General features: G+C 33.9%; 2 protein-coding genes across 2 annotated transcripts; both read right to left on the bottom strand.

Moving 5' to 3' along the window:
• Positions 1 to 3818: 3818 nt before the first annotated feature.
• Positions 3819 to 10334, bottom strand: LOC123888176 (RING finger protein 10). Its single transcript, XM_045937137.1, has 9 exons — positions 9990 to 10334; positions 9294 to 9340; positions 7747 to 9039; positions 6233 to 6321; positions 5521 to 5623; positions 5341 to 5445; positions 4826 to 4943; positions 4361 to 4534; positions 3819 to 4232 (listed from the first exon to the last, which is right to left on the bottom strand). The coding sequence occupies exons 1-9, from the start codon at positions 10147 to 10149 to the stop codon at positions 4078 to 4080; spliced, it is 2244 nt and encodes a 747-aa protein (XP_045793093.1). The 5' UTR covers positions 10150 to 10334; the 3' UTR covers positions 3819 to 4077.
• A 782-nt stretch (positions 10335 to 11116) lies between these two features.
• LOC123888177 (probable alpha-mannosidase At5g13980) lies at positions 11117 to 19951 on the bottom strand. The gene is made up of 29 exons (XM_045937138.1): positions 19509 to 19951; positions 19176 to 19259; positions 18537 to 18625; positions 18226 to 18400; positions 18007 to 18126; positions 17774 to 17857; positions 17615 to 17686; positions 16833 to 16946; positions 16651 to 16751; positions 16450 to 16543; positions 16193 to 16360; positions 16020 to 16109; positions 15765 to 15830; positions 15602 to 15658; positions 15281 to 15500; positions 15052 to 15179; positions 14846 to 14917; positions 14692 to 14751; positions 14533 to 14604; positions 14367 to 14414; positions 14046 to 14165; positions 13772 to 13837; positions 13413 to 13525; positions 12953 to 13037; positions 12645 to 12755; positions 12431 to 12529; positions 12223 to 12270; positions 12000 to 12068; positions 11117 to 11470 (listed from the first exon to the last, which is right to left on the bottom strand). Exons 1-29 carry the CDS (start codon positions 19707 to 19709, stop codon positions 11249 to 11251), a joined length of 3048 nt encoding a protein of 1015 aa, XP_045793094.1. The 5' UTR covers positions 19710 to 19951; the 3' UTR covers positions 11117 to 11248.
• Between the last annotated feature and the right edge of the window lie 2023 nt (positions 19952 to 21974).

Here is a 21974-nt window from a genome sequence, read left to right on the forward strand (position 1 = left end):
ACTTGGTGTTGAATGCCATCCCAATTTTCTTCCTTTCTTTTACGAAAATGCCAGTAAGTGTTTGGAAGAAAGTGGTTAGAATCTAGAGGGAGTTTCTTTGGGGGATGTGAGAGGAGGAAAAAAGATTAGTTGGGTGAAGTGGTCGGTGGTTTGCAAAGAGAAAAGGTCAAGGAGGGTTAGGTATGCTGGATGTTAGAATTGTTAATCTTAGTCTCTTATCAAAGTGGTGTTGGCGGCTTCTTCAACCCGGTTTGCCCCTTTGGAAGAAGGTCCTAGTGGCAAAACATGGTAATCATATTGTCCAATCCGTCAATTGGACAAATTATAGAGTCCCTTCATCGGCATCAAATTGGTGGAAGGATATTTGCGATTTAGATAAGGTGGTGAACTCCAAGAATTGGCTTGTGGAATCCTTGGTTCGAAAAGTGGGTAATGGAAGTTCTACCTACTTTTGGTTATCAAATTGGATTGGTAATGCTCCTCTTTCAATTTCCTTCCCGTGACTATTTTCTCTATCTTCCTAAAAGGATAGTTTGGTGGAGGAGTTCTACTTGAACGATGGGATCGGTTGTAATTGGTCCTTCCTTTGGTGAAGAATGTTGTTTCAATGGGAGGTGGATCTTCTCGATCTTTTGAAAGAAAAAAAATTGGAGCCGGTGAGTTTGTCATCGGCGGAGGATTTTTGGAGGTGGTTGCCAAATTCGAATGAGACATTCTTGGAAAATTCGTCTTATAATTACCTTGTAAAGGAAGTCCGGTATTCGGATGGGTTGGACTTTGAGGCGGCTGCGGTGTTCAATCAAACATGGGAGAGCCCGACGCCTTCAAAGATTATTGTGTTCTCTTGGCAATTGCTCTATGATATGATCTCATCTAGGAGTAATCTTATTTATTGAGCCCGGATGCGCCAAGGGACTGTGTTGATTGTGTGGGCACGGTCGAATTCTCTACCCATCTTTTCTTGCATTGTCTGAATGCTATTTTGGTTTGGTATGCGATCATTCATTGGATCGGGGTGGTTGTTGTTATTCCTCCAAATTTGTCCGTACTTTTTGAAGTGGTTAAAGGTGCAACAAAAAACAACAAGGTCCGTCAAGGGTTCTTAATGATTCGGCATGTAACCCTTTGGTCGATTTGGAAGGCGCGCAATAATCCTATTTTTCCAAATGGTTCGGTTGATTCAACTATTTTGATAGACGAAATCAAAATATTAAGTTGGAAATGGAGCTTACCTAGAACAAATATGTTGCTGTGTTTGTTCTATGAGTGGACTTGAGATCCAGGAGAATGTTTATCTCCCTAAGTGCAAGTTGGTTGGTTGTCTTGGGTGGCGGTTGTTAGATCCTCTAATGGTCGGTACTGTGATTTTGCTGTTTGGAGTTTTGGTGATTTTTTTTTCCTGCTGGCGTGTATTTTCTTTGTTATGCTTTCTTGAACTGTATTTTTTTGGGTGTGTAGTTTGGTGGGAGACTTCTTTGTTCTCATCGGCTACTGTTTTCCTTTTTCTTGTTTTGCTCCTCTTGTACTTTTTGTTTGAGAGTTGCTTAATAAAATTTGTCTTTTAAAAAAAATAAAAAATTATTCACTTATTAGAATTAAATGGACTCATAGCAGTTCACCTCGAGGTGTCTATTTTTTTTTTTTTTACTTTCACCACCAGTGGAATCTCTGATAACTTTTAATTATTCAAATAAATTTCACTAACAAGATCGTAAGAGTCTAAGTCTATTTTAAAATTTAATTATAATGATTGTTTAATTTATTTATTTTAACACGCATGCATGCTCGCACGCACACAATAAGTTAATAATTGTATTTTTCTAAAAACAATATTTTTAGAAAAATTGTTTTTAAAAGAAATACATAAAACAATATTTTTTTGACACAAAAAAAACAATATATCATATCTAAAAGAATGAATTAGGGGATAATTGATCCGATGAATTAACCACGACATTAAATAATTTTTTTTTTTACTAACGAATTGGCAGGTTGGCGGGCCAACCTCCAACTCGTTAGTAAACGACACGGACTTGACTTTTGAGCTTGAATGTTTAAATTGGCCCGCTCCGTCCTATTTTTGAACGGGCTTTAGACAGGTTGGGCCTAAACGGGGCGGGTCGCCCGTTTTGCCACCTCTAGCTAAAAGTATGATAAAGATCACTAACAAAATTAAATTTGTTAATAAAATAGAACACGGTGTCACCTCGCATTGGATCTAACAATGATCAAGCCGTTGCTCTTCGCACCTCTGGAAACAAAAGCGCGTTTTACAATTGCGCCTTTTATGGATTTCAAGACACATTGTATGATCATAAAAGGCTTTCACTAATTTAAAGAATGCTATATTCAAGGCGTATTTGACTTCGTGTTCGACAATGGGAGGTCATTTTATGAGGTATTCTTCCATTTAAAGATTGTTAGTTGTTTAATCAATGATTGTTTGTTGCTTAAGTTTTTTATTCTATTGATTAAGGGCTGCACTCTAAAGTCAATAGCCGAAAATGTGGGCTATATCACCGCTCAAAGTCGTCCAAGTTTGTTAAGTGAAACTGGATTTTCGATCACAAAAAGCAGTGTAATAGGCAAAGGTCAATTGTATATTGGGAAACCATGGGATGCATTCTCAAGAGTAATCTTCTCTTATACCAACATGGAAAATATTGTTCTTCCCCAAGGATGGGATGGTACTATGGGCAAAGACTACCACTTGTTAGTATTCCTTGCACGTCTTTATACAAATTATTATGCAAATGCAATGAATGACTTAATAATGTATATATGTATTTGTGTGTAAATGCAAGACTGCATACTACGGGGAATATAGATATAGTGGACCTGGATCCAACTTTGCTGCAAGAGCTCCATGGGTTCACAGATTGACAGACCAAGAGGTCCAGCCATTCATTGGCATTCACGTCATTGAAGGAGATACTTGACTGATTAGCCCAACTTTGTAAAATCCCACTTTCTCTTTTTAAAAATAAGTCAAATGCTATCAAGATTATAAAAATTTAAGTCTATTTTAAAATTTAGTTATATTAATTATTTTATTTTATTTATTTTAACACATACGCACGCACGCACTTAGTTAAAAAAATCGGTGCCCCTAAATTTTTTGATGTCGGACACCTCCAGAACCCTCCTTCTTCAAATGTATGTGATGTCGAAATCGAATAAAAAATTGTATATACATACGATGTTAATGTCACGTTACACAAAACATTTCTAGCAATATTGTATGTCATAAAATATTTTCAGCAATTTTATCAAAAGAAAAATAAGTTAAAAAATATTTTCAGCAAATAATGATGAGAAGCTTATAATGGGTTTGTGTGAATATTTTGTGAATGAATCAGTAAAAAGGATAGTGAAATGGAAATGAACTTGTGAGAATATTAACTTGTGCCCTTAAGGACACATATTAAAAAGATAAATGTGAAAAAAATTTATTGAACTTGTGGTGTATTCAATAATCTAAACATTAAATTCTTTGTATCATTAAATTCTATATTTCTATTTTTAGATAGCTTAACATGTACCATAATCAGAAAGAGTTTCTACCTAAATAATTGAAGCTATCTGTGAATAGAAATTAATCTCTATTTTATGTTATAGATTTCTGTGACTAGTAAATACATCAAATAACCTATCAAAAACCACCTGAACTGTTTAGATTGGTATGCAAATTTGAAAATCATCCCCAAACACTTTAGATGACAAATATCTCGTGTTTGCAGTTTTGGCAACATCGATGCATCATGACATTCAATAAAAAATATTAGGGCTTGCTTATGTGGAAGGGAAAAAAATGGAAATGAATCTTTAAAGAACACATTCACCCCAACACACAGCATGAAAATTTCACAAAAGCTCTTTACAAAACAATTTGGAACCGTCCCAAACAAGTCTTTAAAAGAGGACCAAGTATCTAATATTTATGTGTTGTTTCCCAACTTGGGACAGCACATTATTGTACAGATCCATGGCAACATTCTGCTAATGTCATGGATTATATATGTACTGATGAAAACATTTATTTCTCCACACAAGTCTCTACCTTCTCCACACAAACAATCAATAACGCCTGCCACCAGCTGTTGACAAAAGAACTCGACTTGGTTTCTTTCCCTTCTTTCCCAAATCATTTGTCTTAGGTGCATTCAAACTTCCATTAGATTCTGCTCTAGATATGATGTTGGAGTATGATAGTGCCTCCCCATTCCTCAAACCTACGGGATTCCAACAGTTAAGAAATAAAACATGTTCAGGCCCTTGAAGCTGTTTGATTCTTCAGCCTTCACATATAGCATAACACATTTGGCAAGAAAAAAATAAAAAAATTTGCAGAATCATATACCTGCTGTACCAGAAGAATCAGCAAATGAATTGCGATTATGTAGATTGTTAGTTTCTTGAGTTTGAAAGGATGGAGAATCATGACCAGCAGCAAAACCAAGCCTAGTAACACTTGAGAACAATTTCTTCTCACCAACAACTGGGGGACTTGATGACAAAGCTGAATTTCCCAGAGCTAAACAAAAAGCAAATTAAAAAATTATATACACAATATTATATCCATTAGCTGCAATAAATAAAAGTAAAACAATTGAAGAATCCACAGCTGAAATAACCATAATGCCCCAGGGAAATTATGTAGATCGGTGATACTCAAAAACAATTATGGCTCATATGATTTAGTTCATTTTCTCAACTCTCACACACAACATATTATATCTACAATAATAAGGTTTCTAGTGATGTGACCACAGATTCCTCATTTCAATATCCAGAAAACAGATTACAGATAGGTTCTATCAACTACCTTCAAAGTCATCCATGGAGAATGTGGGAGGATCATCGCGAGAAATAAACTGAGAATGGGTTGACATGGAAAGAGCATAATTAGAAGCAGCTTCAGCCTTTAATTTTTCCTTCTGTTCCTACAAAATAAGAATATAACACAATTCCAAAATTATGGCAAAGTGCAGCAACCCAAATTATGTGGATACCAGATTCAACTGTAATCTAACAAGAATTGGGGTACAGATTCAGAAACCCAGAATTAAAATTAATGCACAAGCCTAAACCCTGGCCTGGCCCAATCCCATGAAGAGTTCTTTAACACAATTTCCTTGACATGCGCATCAAACAAAGACTTACAACAAAGAGAAAAATAATAAAAAGAAAAAGCTGATGAAAGAAGCTACTACTAAATCATATGCAAGAATTAAGGGTGCAAGAACTAAGCCAAGAGCTATGAAAAATCATATTAACCTCCGTGAAAATTGAAATCAATTCAATTTTGTGTGTGTGTAATATGTTGGCCTACAATGATACCTTCTTTGCAAGTTGCTTCCTCTGGTTTGCACGATTCTTTATTTCATCCATAAATGGGGCCAGTGCTTCAGGAGGTAACATCTCGCTCAAATCAACTTCACAAAGCTGGAAAATCAGCAATCATCTGTTATAAATCATTAGAAAATATTATAGAATTAAATAACTCTTTATAAAAAGTACCTGAAATATTGTGGTTAGCGGAAAATGACTTAAAAATCGATACCGCCTCCTCATAGCCTCAGATTGAGTAACTGTCTCCAATTGTAGAATCCTTCCACTTATTCTGCAATCAGTAGAAGTAGATTATAATCAAAAAGCATTTAATGCTCACTACCAAAAGGTAGATGTTTATCCAAATTGTCAACCATAGGTACACAAACATTATGAAAAAGATAGAAATTTGTGCAACATCTAGTAAAAATTTGGCCTTTGATAGAGACCCAACAGAAATTGGTTCATGTAGCCAACTCACCTAGTGGGTTAAAGCTTACTGGGTATTATCGTTACTTCTCGGAAAATATTTTCAACCAACCAGTACTAGAAGAATTTCTGATAACAAGAAACCACAAAAACTTACATTTGAATTGAATGCCATCGTTTTAGTTTAAAGCCAAGGTTTAACACAATCTTGAAATTAATAGTACAGTCTTGAGAAACTGATTAGCATGTATATAGTTAAATCATACTAGTTTTCCTGTCATTCATCATTTTCACCCAGACCTAACTCTGTATGTACACAAAACTCATGGGAATAAAAGTCCTTGCTCTCAGATACATGTATGTGTATAAACTAAAATCAAGACATGACAATCACTAGACCTAAGCACAAAAACCAACACATTTTTCCATTATTCCAGCACATAAGAGAAATATATTTTGATTTTTTACAAACCTGTGAGGAAGCTTATCATAGCTACCATAATGGTGCAGTAAACACTTCGTGTTCAAAGGATGAAGAATTATATGTTGACCATCAGCAGCCTGAAAAAGACACAAGCATAGTAACAAATCAATTGTCATACCTACACAGTAAATAAATTGAAAGCTTTATGCATGCAGCAATCAGGCATTGTCTGATAAAACTAAAAGTAGCAATTCCACGTAGCAACTGTGAGGGAATCACTATGCCATCATGCAGGGAGTCAATTTACAAAACAGAGGAATAGAGAGAAAAAAACAGAAAAAGGCTAGGATGAGGGAATGGAGAAAGATATACAGAAAAAAGTAGGAGGAACAGAAAGGAAATGAGACTTAGATAACAGGGAAATAGATAACAAAAAAGGAGCGAAAGAGAACACAGTTGACCAAAGCCAGGGATATGCCATAGAAATGGAGTTTGAGTTTGATGGATATGAGCCATTCATCAGAGATGTGTGAGTTAGCGATGGTAGAGATTTGTGCAGTGAGATTAGCTTTTCAGGGTTTAAAAAATGGGTGTGATATGTTTTGCCTGCCTTTTTTCCCTTTTTTAAAATGGTGGTGCTGCTTTCGCCATGGCCGCTGTGGACAAACATAACAACCATGGAAATAGTAGCCACCATATAAAAGCTGCCAGGCCATGTCTTACAATGGTGTTTTGTCACACAACTGCCATGTCTTGCTACCATGGTTGCCATTTACCAACACTGGTGAAACATATCACATGAAAGCATCCAACCCATTTATTTCGGTTAAAACATCTACCATGTTAAACTCATTTGAATGAATAAATGAAGTTAATCAGAGACTCACTCTGAGTTCAATACTTGTTCCTTCTCAAGTTATGATTCTCAGCCCCTAGACATCAATCCATTTTCTGAGTTGTTTCTGATTTTAGAATCACAAAGACACATTTTCTATCATCTCCAAAATTAACCATAATTCTTCATTTAATGCTGTTAATAACATACTACAACCCACTTTCTTCAACATACACTCCCTTTTCTTTTCTTTTAAAAAAGTTTGTAGTAGTCTTAATGAGGTTAATGAAAGGAAGAGGATGGCAAGGGAACAATTATACATTTTTCAGCAGCAGCAACCAAGCTTTATACGACTAGGTGTGGCCAGGTACATGATCAATCAACGCCATAAAATCCTGTCATGTATTTGGTCTAAAGATAGTTTATTTATCTCTAAAGTACTTTCAAGTCTTAACAATTTAGCCCATAGTTTTTCATGGTCTCCCTCTCCTAGACCTATATTACACATCCCAGCCAAGCCCATCACAGACAAATCAGATAGTTGTCTTAGTATGTTTTACCTATATATTACAATTTACATGATGTAAAATTTCTCCACGTAGTGCCTAATATATAATATATAATCAGTTTATAATGAATATGATAACATATTTGCTCTATCCAATTAGGAAAATACAAAGCAAGAAACATGGGATAGACTCAACAAAAATCAATTGCCATCAGTTACCTGATAGAAATTGTACGAATCATTTTCCTTTGCATCTCCAATGCCATTTGAATGCTCTTGAATACAATTTTTCTCCTCATACGAAGAAGCCATATTCAGTTCCTGCTCTACTAGTACCTTGTCCACATCCAAAGTTTCATCCTGACAGGCTCCAGCGGCTGACTTATCCAGCATTACAACCTTACTTTGATCAGGGCAATCAGTAGAGGAAGTTCTTGATCCATTAGAACAGCTTTCGTCATCAGTATCCACAGCATTTGCAGATATTGATGGTATCTGGTGTGTATAATCAATGATGTTAGAAGATTTTTCATTGTCACAAGCCTTGTGCTCATACCAATACTTCTTTCTCTGTTTTAATTGTTGCATTGCAGCACTAACATATGGAAGCTTCTCCAGGTCGTCAACAAGACCTGAATCAGCTCTGGCCAGCCAACCATCTAGATCTGATATTGCATGTCTCACTGAGAGATCTACATCTGACGTGAGTGTGAACTTAGAAAAGGGGTCATATACATCTCGTTGGCTACATGATGAGTTATCAGTCTCTTGTTTATTTTTATGCGAAAGAGTAAACGAATCCTTCTTCCTTGTTAAGAAACTGAACTCAATATTATCTCCTACTTGATACTGTTTGACATTTGTGATGTGGAGTGTATATAAATCCTTGACAGATATCATCACAAAGCACAACGGACACCTTTTCCAGCAATCACCTTTGTGATCCTCTTCACCCAACAACAAGTATTGTAGTATACATGGGAAACAGAAAATGTGCCCACATGAGGTTATTTGGGGACACAGGGGATGCTCCAAACAAATTGGACACTGAACTGGAAAAGGAGTCGAATATGTCACACATATAATATCTTCCCACTGCAACATTTTATCTGGATCCATTGACTCAGGTGAATAGTTTCCTGAATCTAGCACCATGAATTTGAAATTTGCCTGCAAAAACAGATCTTTATTGTACGGTCTTCTCTTCCTCTGCCTTCTTGCTGGAGGGGGAGCGGGAGTACCCCTTTGTTGAGAACGTGATATTGGATCATACTGAAAATTGAGCAAGTGATTGCCATTCACCATCTGAGATTTCCTCCCTGCCAAAGGGGTGCTTCCTTGAGAATATACAGACCCGGTAGTCTGTTGATTTCTATGAGAAGAAACTGTTACTGTTGGCTTCCCCTCAGACTGGGGCGATCCAACTGTCCGTCTTCCTGAGTGACTCCTAGAATGTGTTCTAGAGTTTCGCTGAGGTGCCTTCATACCACTTGAAGACTCTAATTCCGTCACCTAAAAGAAAATAAAACAAAAGTAAAACACAGATACACACAACACATAATCAACATCAATTCTACACTTCTAACATGTCTTAGTCTTAGGCTTCTAGAAAACAAGTTACTTAATCAACTTAAGACATAGTTCCTACAAAACGGACATTTCAGACACAATCCTATTTCAAATTTCAAATCAGACATATATATTGTAACAAATACAAGAATTCAATAGACAAATCAATAATCCATTGGAATAATCCATTAAAATACCTTTTCGGAAGGTCCGCCAGAATCGTCTGCAGCTGGAGTTGATGGACCTGCCAAATACACCACAACAAAATATTCATTGGAACAATCAACACCAAACAGAGAAAGAAAAAAAATCATTCAAGAAAAACTCGAAAACAAAAACACTCGTTAACTCCCAATGATCAATCACTTTACAAAGGGCTTGTTTGGATTTGGCTTATTTTTGAGCTTATGAGAATAACTTATGCAAATAAATAAACTTTTGTGTTAATTCACAAGTTTTCACTGACAAAAATTGTATCTTTATAAGCTATTTTCTCATAAACTACCTTGAAAAACTTATAATAATACATAAAAGCTTATTTGCACAAAAATGAATCAAAAATAATAAATTCAACATCCAAACGGCAATAAACTCAAAAATGAGTCAATCCAAACGGGCCCAAAATTCAACATCCAAACACATAAATTGAAAATTCCATCCCATTTTACTACCTAATCGAATCAACCACGACCAATAATAAATTCACAAAACAATACTAGAATTGATTTAGTACCCAAATTCTACCCACAAAAAAAACGATGAACCCTACTCCTACACAGCATTTCTAATACAAAATCGGATCAACCATGCCACAACCACAATTAATTTATTCTGTATATACTAAACTAAACGGTAAAAGAAAATCCAAATTACAAGAAAAGCTTTAACGGAACCTGGATAATCGGAGATCTGGAGAGATCCGAGAGCGTGGTGGAGTTTTGGGGAAAAAGAAGAGGTAGTATCTGAAATTCCATGTTGTAAATTAGGGTTAGGGATTGGGGTAATCGAAGAAGATGAAGATGTAGCTTGGGTTTGTGAGGGCAAGATGGACATGAAATATCTGGAAGAAAGGGGGGTTTGGGGTTGGTCACTGCGCTATCTATCTATCTATCAGCTTCTTCTAATTCTACTTTTAACAGATTATATGAAAAGCGCGTTTTATTATAATTTGTTATTGTTGTTTTCGCGGCATGGTGGGCTTTCAGGGTATCGTTGCCGCATCTTTGCCGAATATTGTCCTACCGTCACCGGTCTTAATTCTTGTAATTACGTTTATGCCCTTTCTAAATTTTCTATTATTTTTCTATGTTTTAAATATTTTTATTCTGCCTTATCCATTCATTCTTTTAATTTTTCTCCGCAGAAAATGTTGTTGAAAATCTACAATGTAATAATATCAGTATTGTTTTAATCAAAAAAAAAAATCAGTATTTTCGATGAAGAAAAACCAAAAGATAGAAATTAATTATTATAAAAAAATTAAATAAAAAGATAGAAAGTCATTGTTTTATATCAATGTTACTATTATATTTTTGAAATATCCCTTGAGGCCAAAGAACTAGAAGAAGTAATAACACGATCCTTGATAAAAGAAATGAAAAATCCACATCTAATTCTTAATTGACTTGAGAGTTTATAAAAATTAAATTTTCTTTCTACTTGTAACAGCTTTATAGGTTTATCTCCAGGTAGGTTGGTGGAGTATAATTTGATATTAAGAAAATAATATGAGTGGATATTTTTTTTTTGTTTTTTTGTAAACCGGATATCCTTTTTGTGTAATGGGAACTAAAACAAGAGAGAAAATGACATAAAAAAGTAAAAGTGTGATTAGATAGAGTAATTAGAAAATTTAGAGGATTTTTTTTTTAAAAAAAAAAAAGAAGCTAAATTAACTCATCCAAATTGGCACCAGAAACAATCGAATTTTAAAGGATTTGAAATTCTAAACAATTCAAATGAGCCGATTTCAAAAAGCCACTTTTTTAAGTTAACTACGGAATCGAGGGCAGACACATCCTTCCACCATCTAGGCAAATAAGCCGATAATCTCTCAATTTCAAGATCCACCTTGTACAAAATTCGACAAGTGATTTTACTCTACAATGTGCTTGTTATAAAGTAAGTACTTAATTCAACAAGTGATTTTACTCTACAATGCATCAAAAAGATGGCTACTATGATCAAAGTAAATGATAAAAGTGCGGATTTGCATTGGAGCAAGTTCCACAGTTAGCTCTTTGGGATCAACTGGACCTCCTCTTGAAACACCTTCATTTCCTGATGACCCTTCTACTTTCCAAACAAGTCTTTTCTTCTCCATCTCTATCCTTTCTTGATTTGCAGATAAGTTCTTCTCTTTCACTTCTTTGATCTAATACCAAGGAAAAGCACACTTTAGTCAGAAAATGAGATAACAAATTTTGAAAAAGGTTTGGTAAAATGTACTTTTGGTACGATGGTTGCTCAGTGCCCCCCTGAATTGCTCACACTGGAAAACACACTACCGAAAGATATCTACTGGTAAAATTTACATTACTGGAAGATATTTCCCGGTAAGATTTGCACTACCAAGAGATATCTGCTGGTAGATAGGGGGGACACGTGGGGGATGGAGTGGGGTGGGGGGATTTTGATCAATTTATGGTGGGCAAAGACTAACCATCTATTTTCACTGATTCACGGTTTTAATTCCCCGTATTTGCTAGTTCATTGTTTAACTTGACACGTCAGCAAAACTAAGCCTCAAATTTAGTGGGGGGAAATGTTTTAAAATTTTTAAAACTGGGACCATATTTTTGGATTTAGAAATGGAGGACTAAAATCTTAAATCAGGGAAAATAGGGGACCAGAAGTGCATTTACGAAAGTTTTCATCCTTTTGTGAAAAATATCCTTGTTTACCTTCTTTCCTGGGAAGAGCTTTTTCAACTCCACGCTTGTAATTACGGAGAGATCCTTGTCTTCTTCAATCTGCGCATAAATTTGATTGTCCAAGAGAGTGAGGGAGGAAAAATAAACAAAAAGCAAATACACAACTCATCAACAATGTTGGAACTCCGTGAGCTAATACTAAGTCAAAGCAAAGCACACATTTGAACTTCTAAATAAGAACTAAAATGAAGACCTCATATAAATGCGCTAATCGAAGGAGAACTGTCCCATCATCAAGTTCCTGAAAAAAGTCCAAAACGTAGTTACAAGCTAAATAGAATTGCACTTCCACGTGTGCAAAAATAAAGCAATGCTTGATGCCATCACCGTCTTGTCCATGTAATAATCGTTACATGTTGGCCAAAAACAAATATTTAAGCAAGGGTAAGAGATATCAATACCTGTAATGTTATAATAACGATGTTTTCTGGTAATGTGTAAGAAGAGTCAAATCCTGAAAATGTTGTTACACGGGTATTCATCCAGTCTTCTTTATCATCCTACAAAATGAAATTGTTCTTTTAGTGAGTGACACACATGATGTCGATGTAAATATATCAGAATTCATGCATGTACTTCCAATACTACTATTTATTTTCCAGTGTTGAATTTTACCTTTTCAGAAAAGGCTAACAAAAGTGGAGAATATATTTCCTGGCCAAAAGTACGTCGCCATTTAGCTCCTTCACCCAAAGGATCTATTCTATAATAATATTTACCTTGAACCTGCAAAATAAGCAGCAAGTTATAGATTCCAAACTTCCAAAATAAGTAATAATATTTTCCATGCATAATTGTTAACCAATTGGATAGTAATATGAAGTTGACCAAGAAACAATTTATAACCACATATACATATGAAATTTCTAGGAAAAACAATGATAACCTCTATTTGGTTTTTAAAGTCGGTGAGAAATTCTTACAGTTAGACCCCTGCAATTGTCAGCAACACAGTCTGTTTCATTTAGGGCCTCTGCTACACCTCTCGAATCATCAAGCAGCAATCTCCTATTGTCACGGTGACAAAAAAAGGAGAAATTTGGTTAACTTTCCAAAGCTTTAAAGCACCGAGTTGCCTTTTTTATACATGATTAATATGAATAAAAATTATGAAAAATACCTTAACTAATTACATATTCCTTTATATATATCAATAATTAAATAACACTGCTTTTCAAATAAAACTCAGTAGTAAAGAAAATCTAAGGATATATTACACCAATTTTTTTATCCTTAAACAGTTCACCATAAATGCCAAAAGGGCTACATTTTCAAGAAAGGCAGTGTTAAGCTAATATGAGATTAAATCAACTGTAAGTTTTAGTATGTTTGATAACTTAATTTGCAATCTATTTAGAGCACATCATGAAGAAGAAAATGTACCTGTGGAGCATCAACTCGATTTGTCCATCTTGTAAGCTGGATCCTCCAATAGCTCTATCCACCAAAACTGAGAATTCTGTCTTATTATCCATTATGTATATCCCGAGATTAATCTGAAAAGACAAAATAAATTATATTGTGAACCTAAAGAATGTATATAACTGGTTGTTTAGAAGAAAAGAGCTCAAGAAAATAAGATAATCCGCTATTAGAAAGTTGCATATTTTATCATATGAGAACAACCAACAGTTTGTAGGCATGACAATTTCAGCAAAAACCATTCTCCAAGAAAAGAGTGAAACTAGATCTTGAATACTACTGATGAATTTAACTGAAATGTTCTATAAAAGTTCACATACTGGGTAATAATTTCCGGCAACGGGCTGATACACTTCCAGGTTCCAGTCTGTTCTGTAGTCACGTACCTGCAAAGAGACGAAATCCACAAGGTTATGTCTAAAGCAGAAGAAAATGAAAACCTTGAAATTTGTAGATACTTTTATTTGCCAATAAGAAATTTATGATAATATTAATAATGACTCACAGTGCAAGGTAGTATCTAGTGTCAGAAATTATAGATGATTTAAAATAATTAAATGCACTATTTCAATGAATTTAATCTACGCTGCTTACCCTTTTGATAAAATCACGCCCATTAGAATCTGTGTAGAAAGTTTTATTGGTTTCCATAGTAGTTGAAATCCGAGTGGCAACTTCTTTACCAACTCCATCTTCAATAGGTATAGGACCAACCTAATATGGACAAATACTATTAGTTCAAATGATTCAACATTCGGTATATATAATCCATAAAATATATCTCATGTTTATTGCATGGCAATGAATACAAGCAGCCCGATGAAGAAACATCAAACAGTCATAGACAGCTCTCATATAATGACTATGAAATGACACAAATGTAAATATATAAAAGGAATAATTTGGAAAACTTACAATAAACTCTACTTCAACGTGTTCCTTTCCTTTATGCTGTCTAGTAATCTGCATTACGTATTTTTCAATTCATCGTGCAATGGTAATTTGTTGCAAAATCGAAAAGAAGTTTGTAAATGAGATGCTGTTAAAGATGAAAGTCTTGTAGCTAAAACAAGTAAAGCACCTGATATATCCATGGATTGATTTGTTGATGCACTTCGTCTATTATTGGTCCATGCAGAACAGTCACTGGAGCCTAAAAATCCAATCATTTCATTTTTAAGTGAACGTTGTAATTGGAATTTCTTTGTAAGAATATTATATTTGAGAAAGCATTTCAGACCTGTCTTTCATGGTTTATATGATATGTACCGTTTGGACGGAAGATATAGGCCCCGGCATTCTGTGACAAAAATTAACGACAAATTTAAATTCAAAGTAAGATGCCTGGAATGGAGATGTAAAAATATATTGGTATCTGTAGTAAGAATTTCCACCTGTGGATCTTTTTGATCAGTTCCGTTATATCCTGAATAGTAAAGGTAACTCAGTTCAACTTGTTCCTCAACCTTCCATGTCAAAAATAAGAGTGTTAATCAAATTTTAATTTTCTATCCAACATCGTAAGACGGGAAACTGACAAAGAATATCATGCAAAGTATCTAAAATGGAATCATATGATTCATAGTGAAGCATCACACACCATGTTTCTTGCATTAACATAACTGGTATGTTTTTCTTGATCTGTAGAAAATGTAAGCTTTAAACTTCCTTGACCGATTGAAGACTTTTCATGACTTTGATGCGTATATACTGATGATCTGGTGGAACCTGAAAACAAGCAGAAAGCATTTATCACAATGTTCATGTTGTGAACAAGGAAAGCAGATAAACATGTGTATGATGAATAATAAAGCAACCTATATTTGTACCTGTTTTTTTGGCAGTCGAGACAGTGTAGGTGCTAAAACCAAATGGTGGTACAGAAACTGTAAATGCAAGCCAATACTTGGGTGTCTTGGTTGGATTTTGACCCAAATAAGCTTTGACATAGTAGTTTCTTAAGTTTACAAATACCTCAGCCAGAGGTAAAATTTGAGATTCTATTTCTACACCGTTAGAGTCATGAACTGTAACATCGCCATCAATAACCTGCAAATGTTTGTAGCTACAAATATAAGTTTCACATGCTTGAAGCACGGCTATTTATGCAAATTATGACAACCAAGAAATACTAGAATGATATCACTCACAGGAACTCGAATCACTTCATTCCTTTTCCAACCAAGAGAGTTATAAACCACAATAACCTAAACATGGAAAGAGCTGTGAGAATATGTAATTAAAAAACTAAATATATACCAAAATGCTTAGATAAAGAGATCAAAATATATGGTGACAGAAATCTTTTCTTACCAAACTCTTTCCTTGAACCAGTTCAACTTCTGTTGCAGGACAATATGTTATGTTCAAAAGCGGACACTGGAAAGTAAATGAAAACGAGGGAGGAAAAGCAGATTGTGAATGTCAAAAACCTCTACACCTTGTAACTATTATATTATAGAATAGTGAGAAATGTGGAAGCTGATCTTAAGAATTAATCTATGATACTAAGATAATATCAAGATATTATTAAGACATTCAGAGTTCAGAAAAGAATCAAATTTTTACTTGTTGAAACTTTGTAACTGGATTCTGACTTCTAGTAGGCAATGTTGATTCAACCAAGGAAGCCAGTGATGATGAAACAAGTTCCTCTGCCTGCACAAAGGCAATATCATTGCATGAAATACCAACAAATGGATATACGCAATTACTTGAATATGGATAAACTGAAACTGCACCTCCTTGTAGCCTATTGCCAATCGTTTAGCATAATCATTGGCCACGTGCTGCTTTTCTGTGCCAGTGACTGCATCGTGGTGTTGAGCAATTGCTAAAGCATCCGCTAATGAATCTGTATTTGGCCCTGAACTCTTTCGCCCTCTAAAATATTCTAGTTGTCTTGCAGCCTGATAATTTTTCGGTATAAAATAAATATCCAAAAACCAGAAGACTTTAATTACCTTATATAAATAAACTAGAAATATACAAGTCATACCAAATAATAGCCACTCAATAATCTGACATAGCGTTTCAAAGCTGGCCTGCTGGTAAAGTATCCTGTCCAGAAACCATTTGCACGATCTGAATAACTGGATTTTTTTCATGCAAATGAGAGAGAAACATCATACACGGAAACGGAAAAGGAAAATCGAGAAATACACAAACAGATTATGCAACAGTTACATATTAAACTCACGGGAAGAAATCATCAGTCTTTATTGGCCATGACTCATTTGCAGCATATTTTGCGTCAGTATATATGGATGGCGTAGAGTACAGAGCATTGACACGTCCATCCTAAGTTTTCCATCCAAAATCACGAGTCAAAGTACAATCAAATGAATTCTTTTTTGTTAAGTATTACAGTTTGTCTTTTACCTTGTTCACATAATGAATAAGCTTGTCCAACTGCCGGTACCATGTATGTGCATATTGATACTTAAAATCAGTTCCCATTGTCCACATTATGTGATTTGTTCGAGTTATGTTTGCCTGAAAATAAAACAATATGAGGTAACAATATAGATGAGGTCATGCATAGTTGTTAAAGCTCCTTCAACATCAAATTCAAATAGTATAATTATAGCTTTTGCTCAAGCTCCAAGCTAGAACCATTTAATTGTGGTTGAGGTAAATTGTCACTTGCAAAGTTTAAAAAGATACGTCTAATACCATATCATAACCAAAATTTCTCAAACTTGAACTAATAAGCAGTGGCAAAACCATTATTTTTATTTGGTGGGGGCAAGGAAATGGTTATAATATTATCAAAAACTGATCTTTATTAAAAAAAATACTAATAAATAAAATGTACCAGTATTATTATCAAAAATGTCAAATTTGGCTACATTAGTCTTTCTTAAGATTATTCTTAGGGGCCTTTTAGTCATCATCAAGAATTATTTTGGCCAGATTAGTAATTATTTAGAACCAAATTGATATGTTTTATTACGCATAGACCAAATAGATCTCCCTATTTTTTCTCAATGATCAGTTTAAGCCATTAGTCAAAATATTTTAAGCTTTTACAATAGACTTTACTGAAAATAGTCTATAACATTTTCACAATTTTTTGTATTGAATATACTATAGCAGGAAATGGGGGGAAGGTGGGAGCAGCATATATATTCTTCAGCAGTTTGAAGACATGCTCAACTTACTTGTGATAATGCAGCAGCAACGAAGTCATTCACTCTATCTTGAACATTGTAATCAAACAAATCCAAGTTATCCTTCAGCAAGAAGTGGTCAACATTTAGCACCAGAAAACAAAAATAATAATCATGTCATAGCAAAATTAACAAGTTTATATAACTTACTTGAACTATTTGTGAATCATCATTAACTTCAAAGTAAAATCCAGAAGGAGGTTCATAGTTCTCGGGGAATGCACCAGCAAAGATCTGGAAGAACACAAAGGCAACAAGCACACACAAGAAAATTAAAATTAAAATAAAAAACTTTTAGTTTAAGAGACACCAATCACGATGAAAAACAAAGGCAATGATACAAATTTTATATGAGATAAAAAATAAGAATTCTTGATCGTCACCTGAGCAGATGAGCCAAGGCTCTTGCTACCCTGCCAGATAACCTCAAGACTCTTATCCTTTTTCCGTTTATCTCTATCCTGGTAATCGATCCTACCAAAGAAAAGTGAATCAAAGCCAACCTGCATCGATAGTCCATATAGAAAATAGTACTTCAATGGTCATTTCTTTTTCCAAATATGTTAACCACAAGATTCTATGGTTGAAGATTTATGGCATACTTCGGCTCCCAATAAGTAAGCCTGTACAGCAGAATGTCCAAAGGGATCAATTTGCCAACCGATTCTGGGAGTCACATCAAATTCCTCTTTAAGAAATCGATGTCCAAGTGTGGTCTGATCAATCATGTCTATATAATGAGTTACTGCCTCGTCATGCATACACATGGCTCCATTTCTGTGACGTGGAAAAAATAATGAAAGAAATAACATTAATACCTGAATATTAAACAAGAAAAAAATATAATTCTCAGAAACATTAATGATGACTTTTTTCTAATCATAATGAAATCTTTTTTGGAAATGTCATTTACATGAACTCTAGTTGACCCGAACTAACAAGCTGCTTAACTATATTCTGAACAGCTTCACTTTGATCATTCCACCATCGCTGAAAAAAGGCCTGCATTCGGTTCACATGTAAAATGGACACATGGTTACCTCTGCTATTTGAGAAGAAGTATTTACTAAGAACTGAATCTAAATATATATAGTAGTATTTACTAAGAATCGTACAAATATATATAGAGAAAAGAAGTACATCGATCCCTGAATTTTGGGATTAACTCAATTAGTCCAAAATATCTATGGTGACTATGAAAGTGTGTTAAGAAATACTCTCCGGTCTCATATATAAGCAAATATTCCCTTTTCAGATTCATTGAATAATTATGGACCAGATACAGCAATTATTCAATGAATCTGAAAAAGGAATCTTTGCTTATATATGAGACCGGAGGGAGTACTTTACAATCAACACTCCCCCTTAGGGAAAGGGGCATGGAAAGAAAATTGAATCTTGTAACATCACTACATTAGACACCGAAAAAAGACCAACTTTTTCAGTTACATAATTTCTTCTATGCACACAATTAGTAACACTTCGATCCAATAAAGATTGTCAAAAGAACAATGCAATACATAAAGTAGTTAAAAAAAAGAAGTTAACTTACCATCTCCACATAGATAAATTTCCTGTTCTTATCAGCCAATAGAGCATGCACCATAGAATCCAACACATTTTGCACACAAGCCCCCTACACATTGCAACATAACACAACTCCATAAATTTCCAATCAACACATATATTATTCGAATAAACCTTCAATTTAATCGCTAAACTATCACTCTCTCCTATTCAGTCCCACAACTATAAAATTACATAAAAATAAATAGTCTCTAAACTATTTTTAATCTATCAAATTAGTCCCTAAACTATCATTTTCTCTTCTAATTATCATATTTTTATAATTCAATAACAAAATAGAAAAGAAAGTGAATAAAACCTGAATAGAATTGTTAGAACCAACATAGTACTGATCAACAGTTTTCAACCATCCAACATCATCATGAGTATGAGCAACCAGATGAACATTGAGCTTCTCAGAGACTATACCCTGTGAGGTATTATACACTATAAACTTAGATTCTCCTCCATAGAAGAGTACTCCCAAAAGGGTCAACAAAAAGATCAATTTTTTCTCCATTTGGGTGCTGAAAAATGACGAGTTAAGTGGCTTCTTCACAACCCAGAAGCGGAAAAACGTTTCAGATGCTAAAAATAGACTCTTTTTGTTAATTTATGTTGCAAAATTAAAAAAGGGAACTTCCACTTGGTGATCATGCACTGTGATGATGCAATAAGCTCACCATAATCACTTCCATGTGTTTACAAAGCTTAACTGTGATTTATCAGTGAGTTTCTTTATTTTATTTTATTTTATAAAAATAAATTATTTTTGGGAAAAAATAGTCATCTTATTATATTATATTTAATTTTTTTTTATTTATCAACTAGTCTACTAGTTAAAAAATTCACCATAAAAATGAATAAATGGAGCATTTAAATTTAATTTTAGTGCCAGCAATTATAACGATTTCGTTCATCTAAGTCTTTTTTTTTTAATTTAATCTTTATAAATTCTAAATTGAAAATCTGTTATTTTTAGTTTAACAATATATGTGGTCTAATCAATACATTATGGTTTGTTAGAAATCAAGCTGATTCAACAATAAATTCATACCTTGGAGGTCTGCCATATCCTTGATCATAGCTAGCACTGCTCTAACCGAAAATAACACCTCTAAATCTTCTTCAAATTCTATCAGAGACTTTACTTTTTTGAAAATGTTTAGAATAACAATCCACGTCCCTAAAACTCATGTCCTTAGAGAAATCATTTGGCAGCCACCTCTTTTGAACTGGATCAAATGTAATATAGATGGAGCATCTAGTGGAAACCCCGACAATGCTTCTTGTGGGGGGTTTTTAGAGATCATAATGCTGATTTTGTTTATGTTTTTACTGAACCTTTAGGAGTTGCATCTTCATACTTTGCAGAACTTTGTGGAGCAATGAGGGCAATTGAAATTGCCTATGAAAAGAATTGGTTAAATATTTGGTTGGAAACAGATTCCTCTCTTGTAGTTGCAGCTTTCAACAATCCAACCAAACTGGTTGCTTGGCCTCTAAGAAACAGATGGCAGAATGTTTTGTTTATGACCAATCATATGAATTTTTTTGTTACTCACATTTATAGGGAGGGCAACAAAGTTGCAGACCTCATTGCTAATCATGGTTTGACTTTATCATCCTTCATCTCTTGGAACATTGCACCTTTGTTCATCAGTGATTGTATGTCTAGTAATAAACTAGGAATGCCTAGTTTTAGACTATGCTTTTCTTAATGGAGTTTTGGTTTGGTCCCCTCCATTTGTACTTGCTTCTTTTATTTTATAATATTTTGTGTGGTGGTTAGCTCTTTGCTTCCACCTTTTGATAAAAAAAAAATATGTATGTGGTCTAATATAATCAAGTTATATGATTCAATAAGATGATGGTAGCGATATCTTTGTAAGCTTATTTCAGTTGGTAGGACGTCGCATATATTATGCAATAGTTGAAGTTCAAATCTTGAACACTCTACGTATTTATCTTTAAAATGAAATTTTTAGTTACCGGCTGAAATAAAATGGAATTAAAATAAAAAACTTATAACGACAAAAAATATTATAATTGTATAACTAAAATTATATAAACCAAATTATTATCAGATATCTTTTTGAGGTTGATATTCTATAAAATTGAACATTTTCAAAACTCAAATTTACCATTAATTATGAATTATGTAATTTTTTTTATCGAGATGAATTATATAATCCGATCAGTAAATAAATTATTAATGATATGTAAAATCTTATCTTATCTAACACACTTAAATAAATGATAAGTAAACATGACTTCACTTCCAATGTACTATAAAAATTAAAAAATCAAGGGTCCCAAAAATTAAAATCAATGGAAATCTCCTTTTCGGTAGTTTTTTTTTTTTTTTTTTTTTTTTTTTTTTTGACATATCATTTTCGGTAGTTAAAGTAGATATTAAAATACTATGATCTTATGTACCAAAAAAAAAATAGAGATGTACCAAAAAAAAAAAATACTATGATCTTTGTGTCTCTGACGTAATCACTATAAAGCATTTTTCATTTGCATTTTTTTTTCTGACTAAGCATTTGCATATTTGTTAATTCAATACTTAAATACTTTTGGATAGCTTTTTAAATGACAAAATACTTTTAGATAACCGGATAAGAACTATATCATACAAGTGATATTGCTTTTTAAGTTTTAACTTTTTAAAAAGAAAAACAAAAGGATAAACCACAATTTGTTTTGGTTACACGATAAACCACAATTTTATTAATTGAATAGTATGTGATATGATGTACATTATGGATATGTTTGATCT

The sequence above is a fragment of the Trifolium pratense genome, linkage group LG6 (assembly GCF_020283565.1).
Source record: "Trifolium pratense cultivar HEN17-A07 linkage group LG6, ARS_RC_1.1, whole genome shotgun sequence".
NCBI classification, from domain to species: domain Eukaryota; kingdom Viridiplantae; phylum Streptophyta; class Magnoliopsida; order Fabales; family Fabaceae; genus Trifolium; species Trifolium pratense.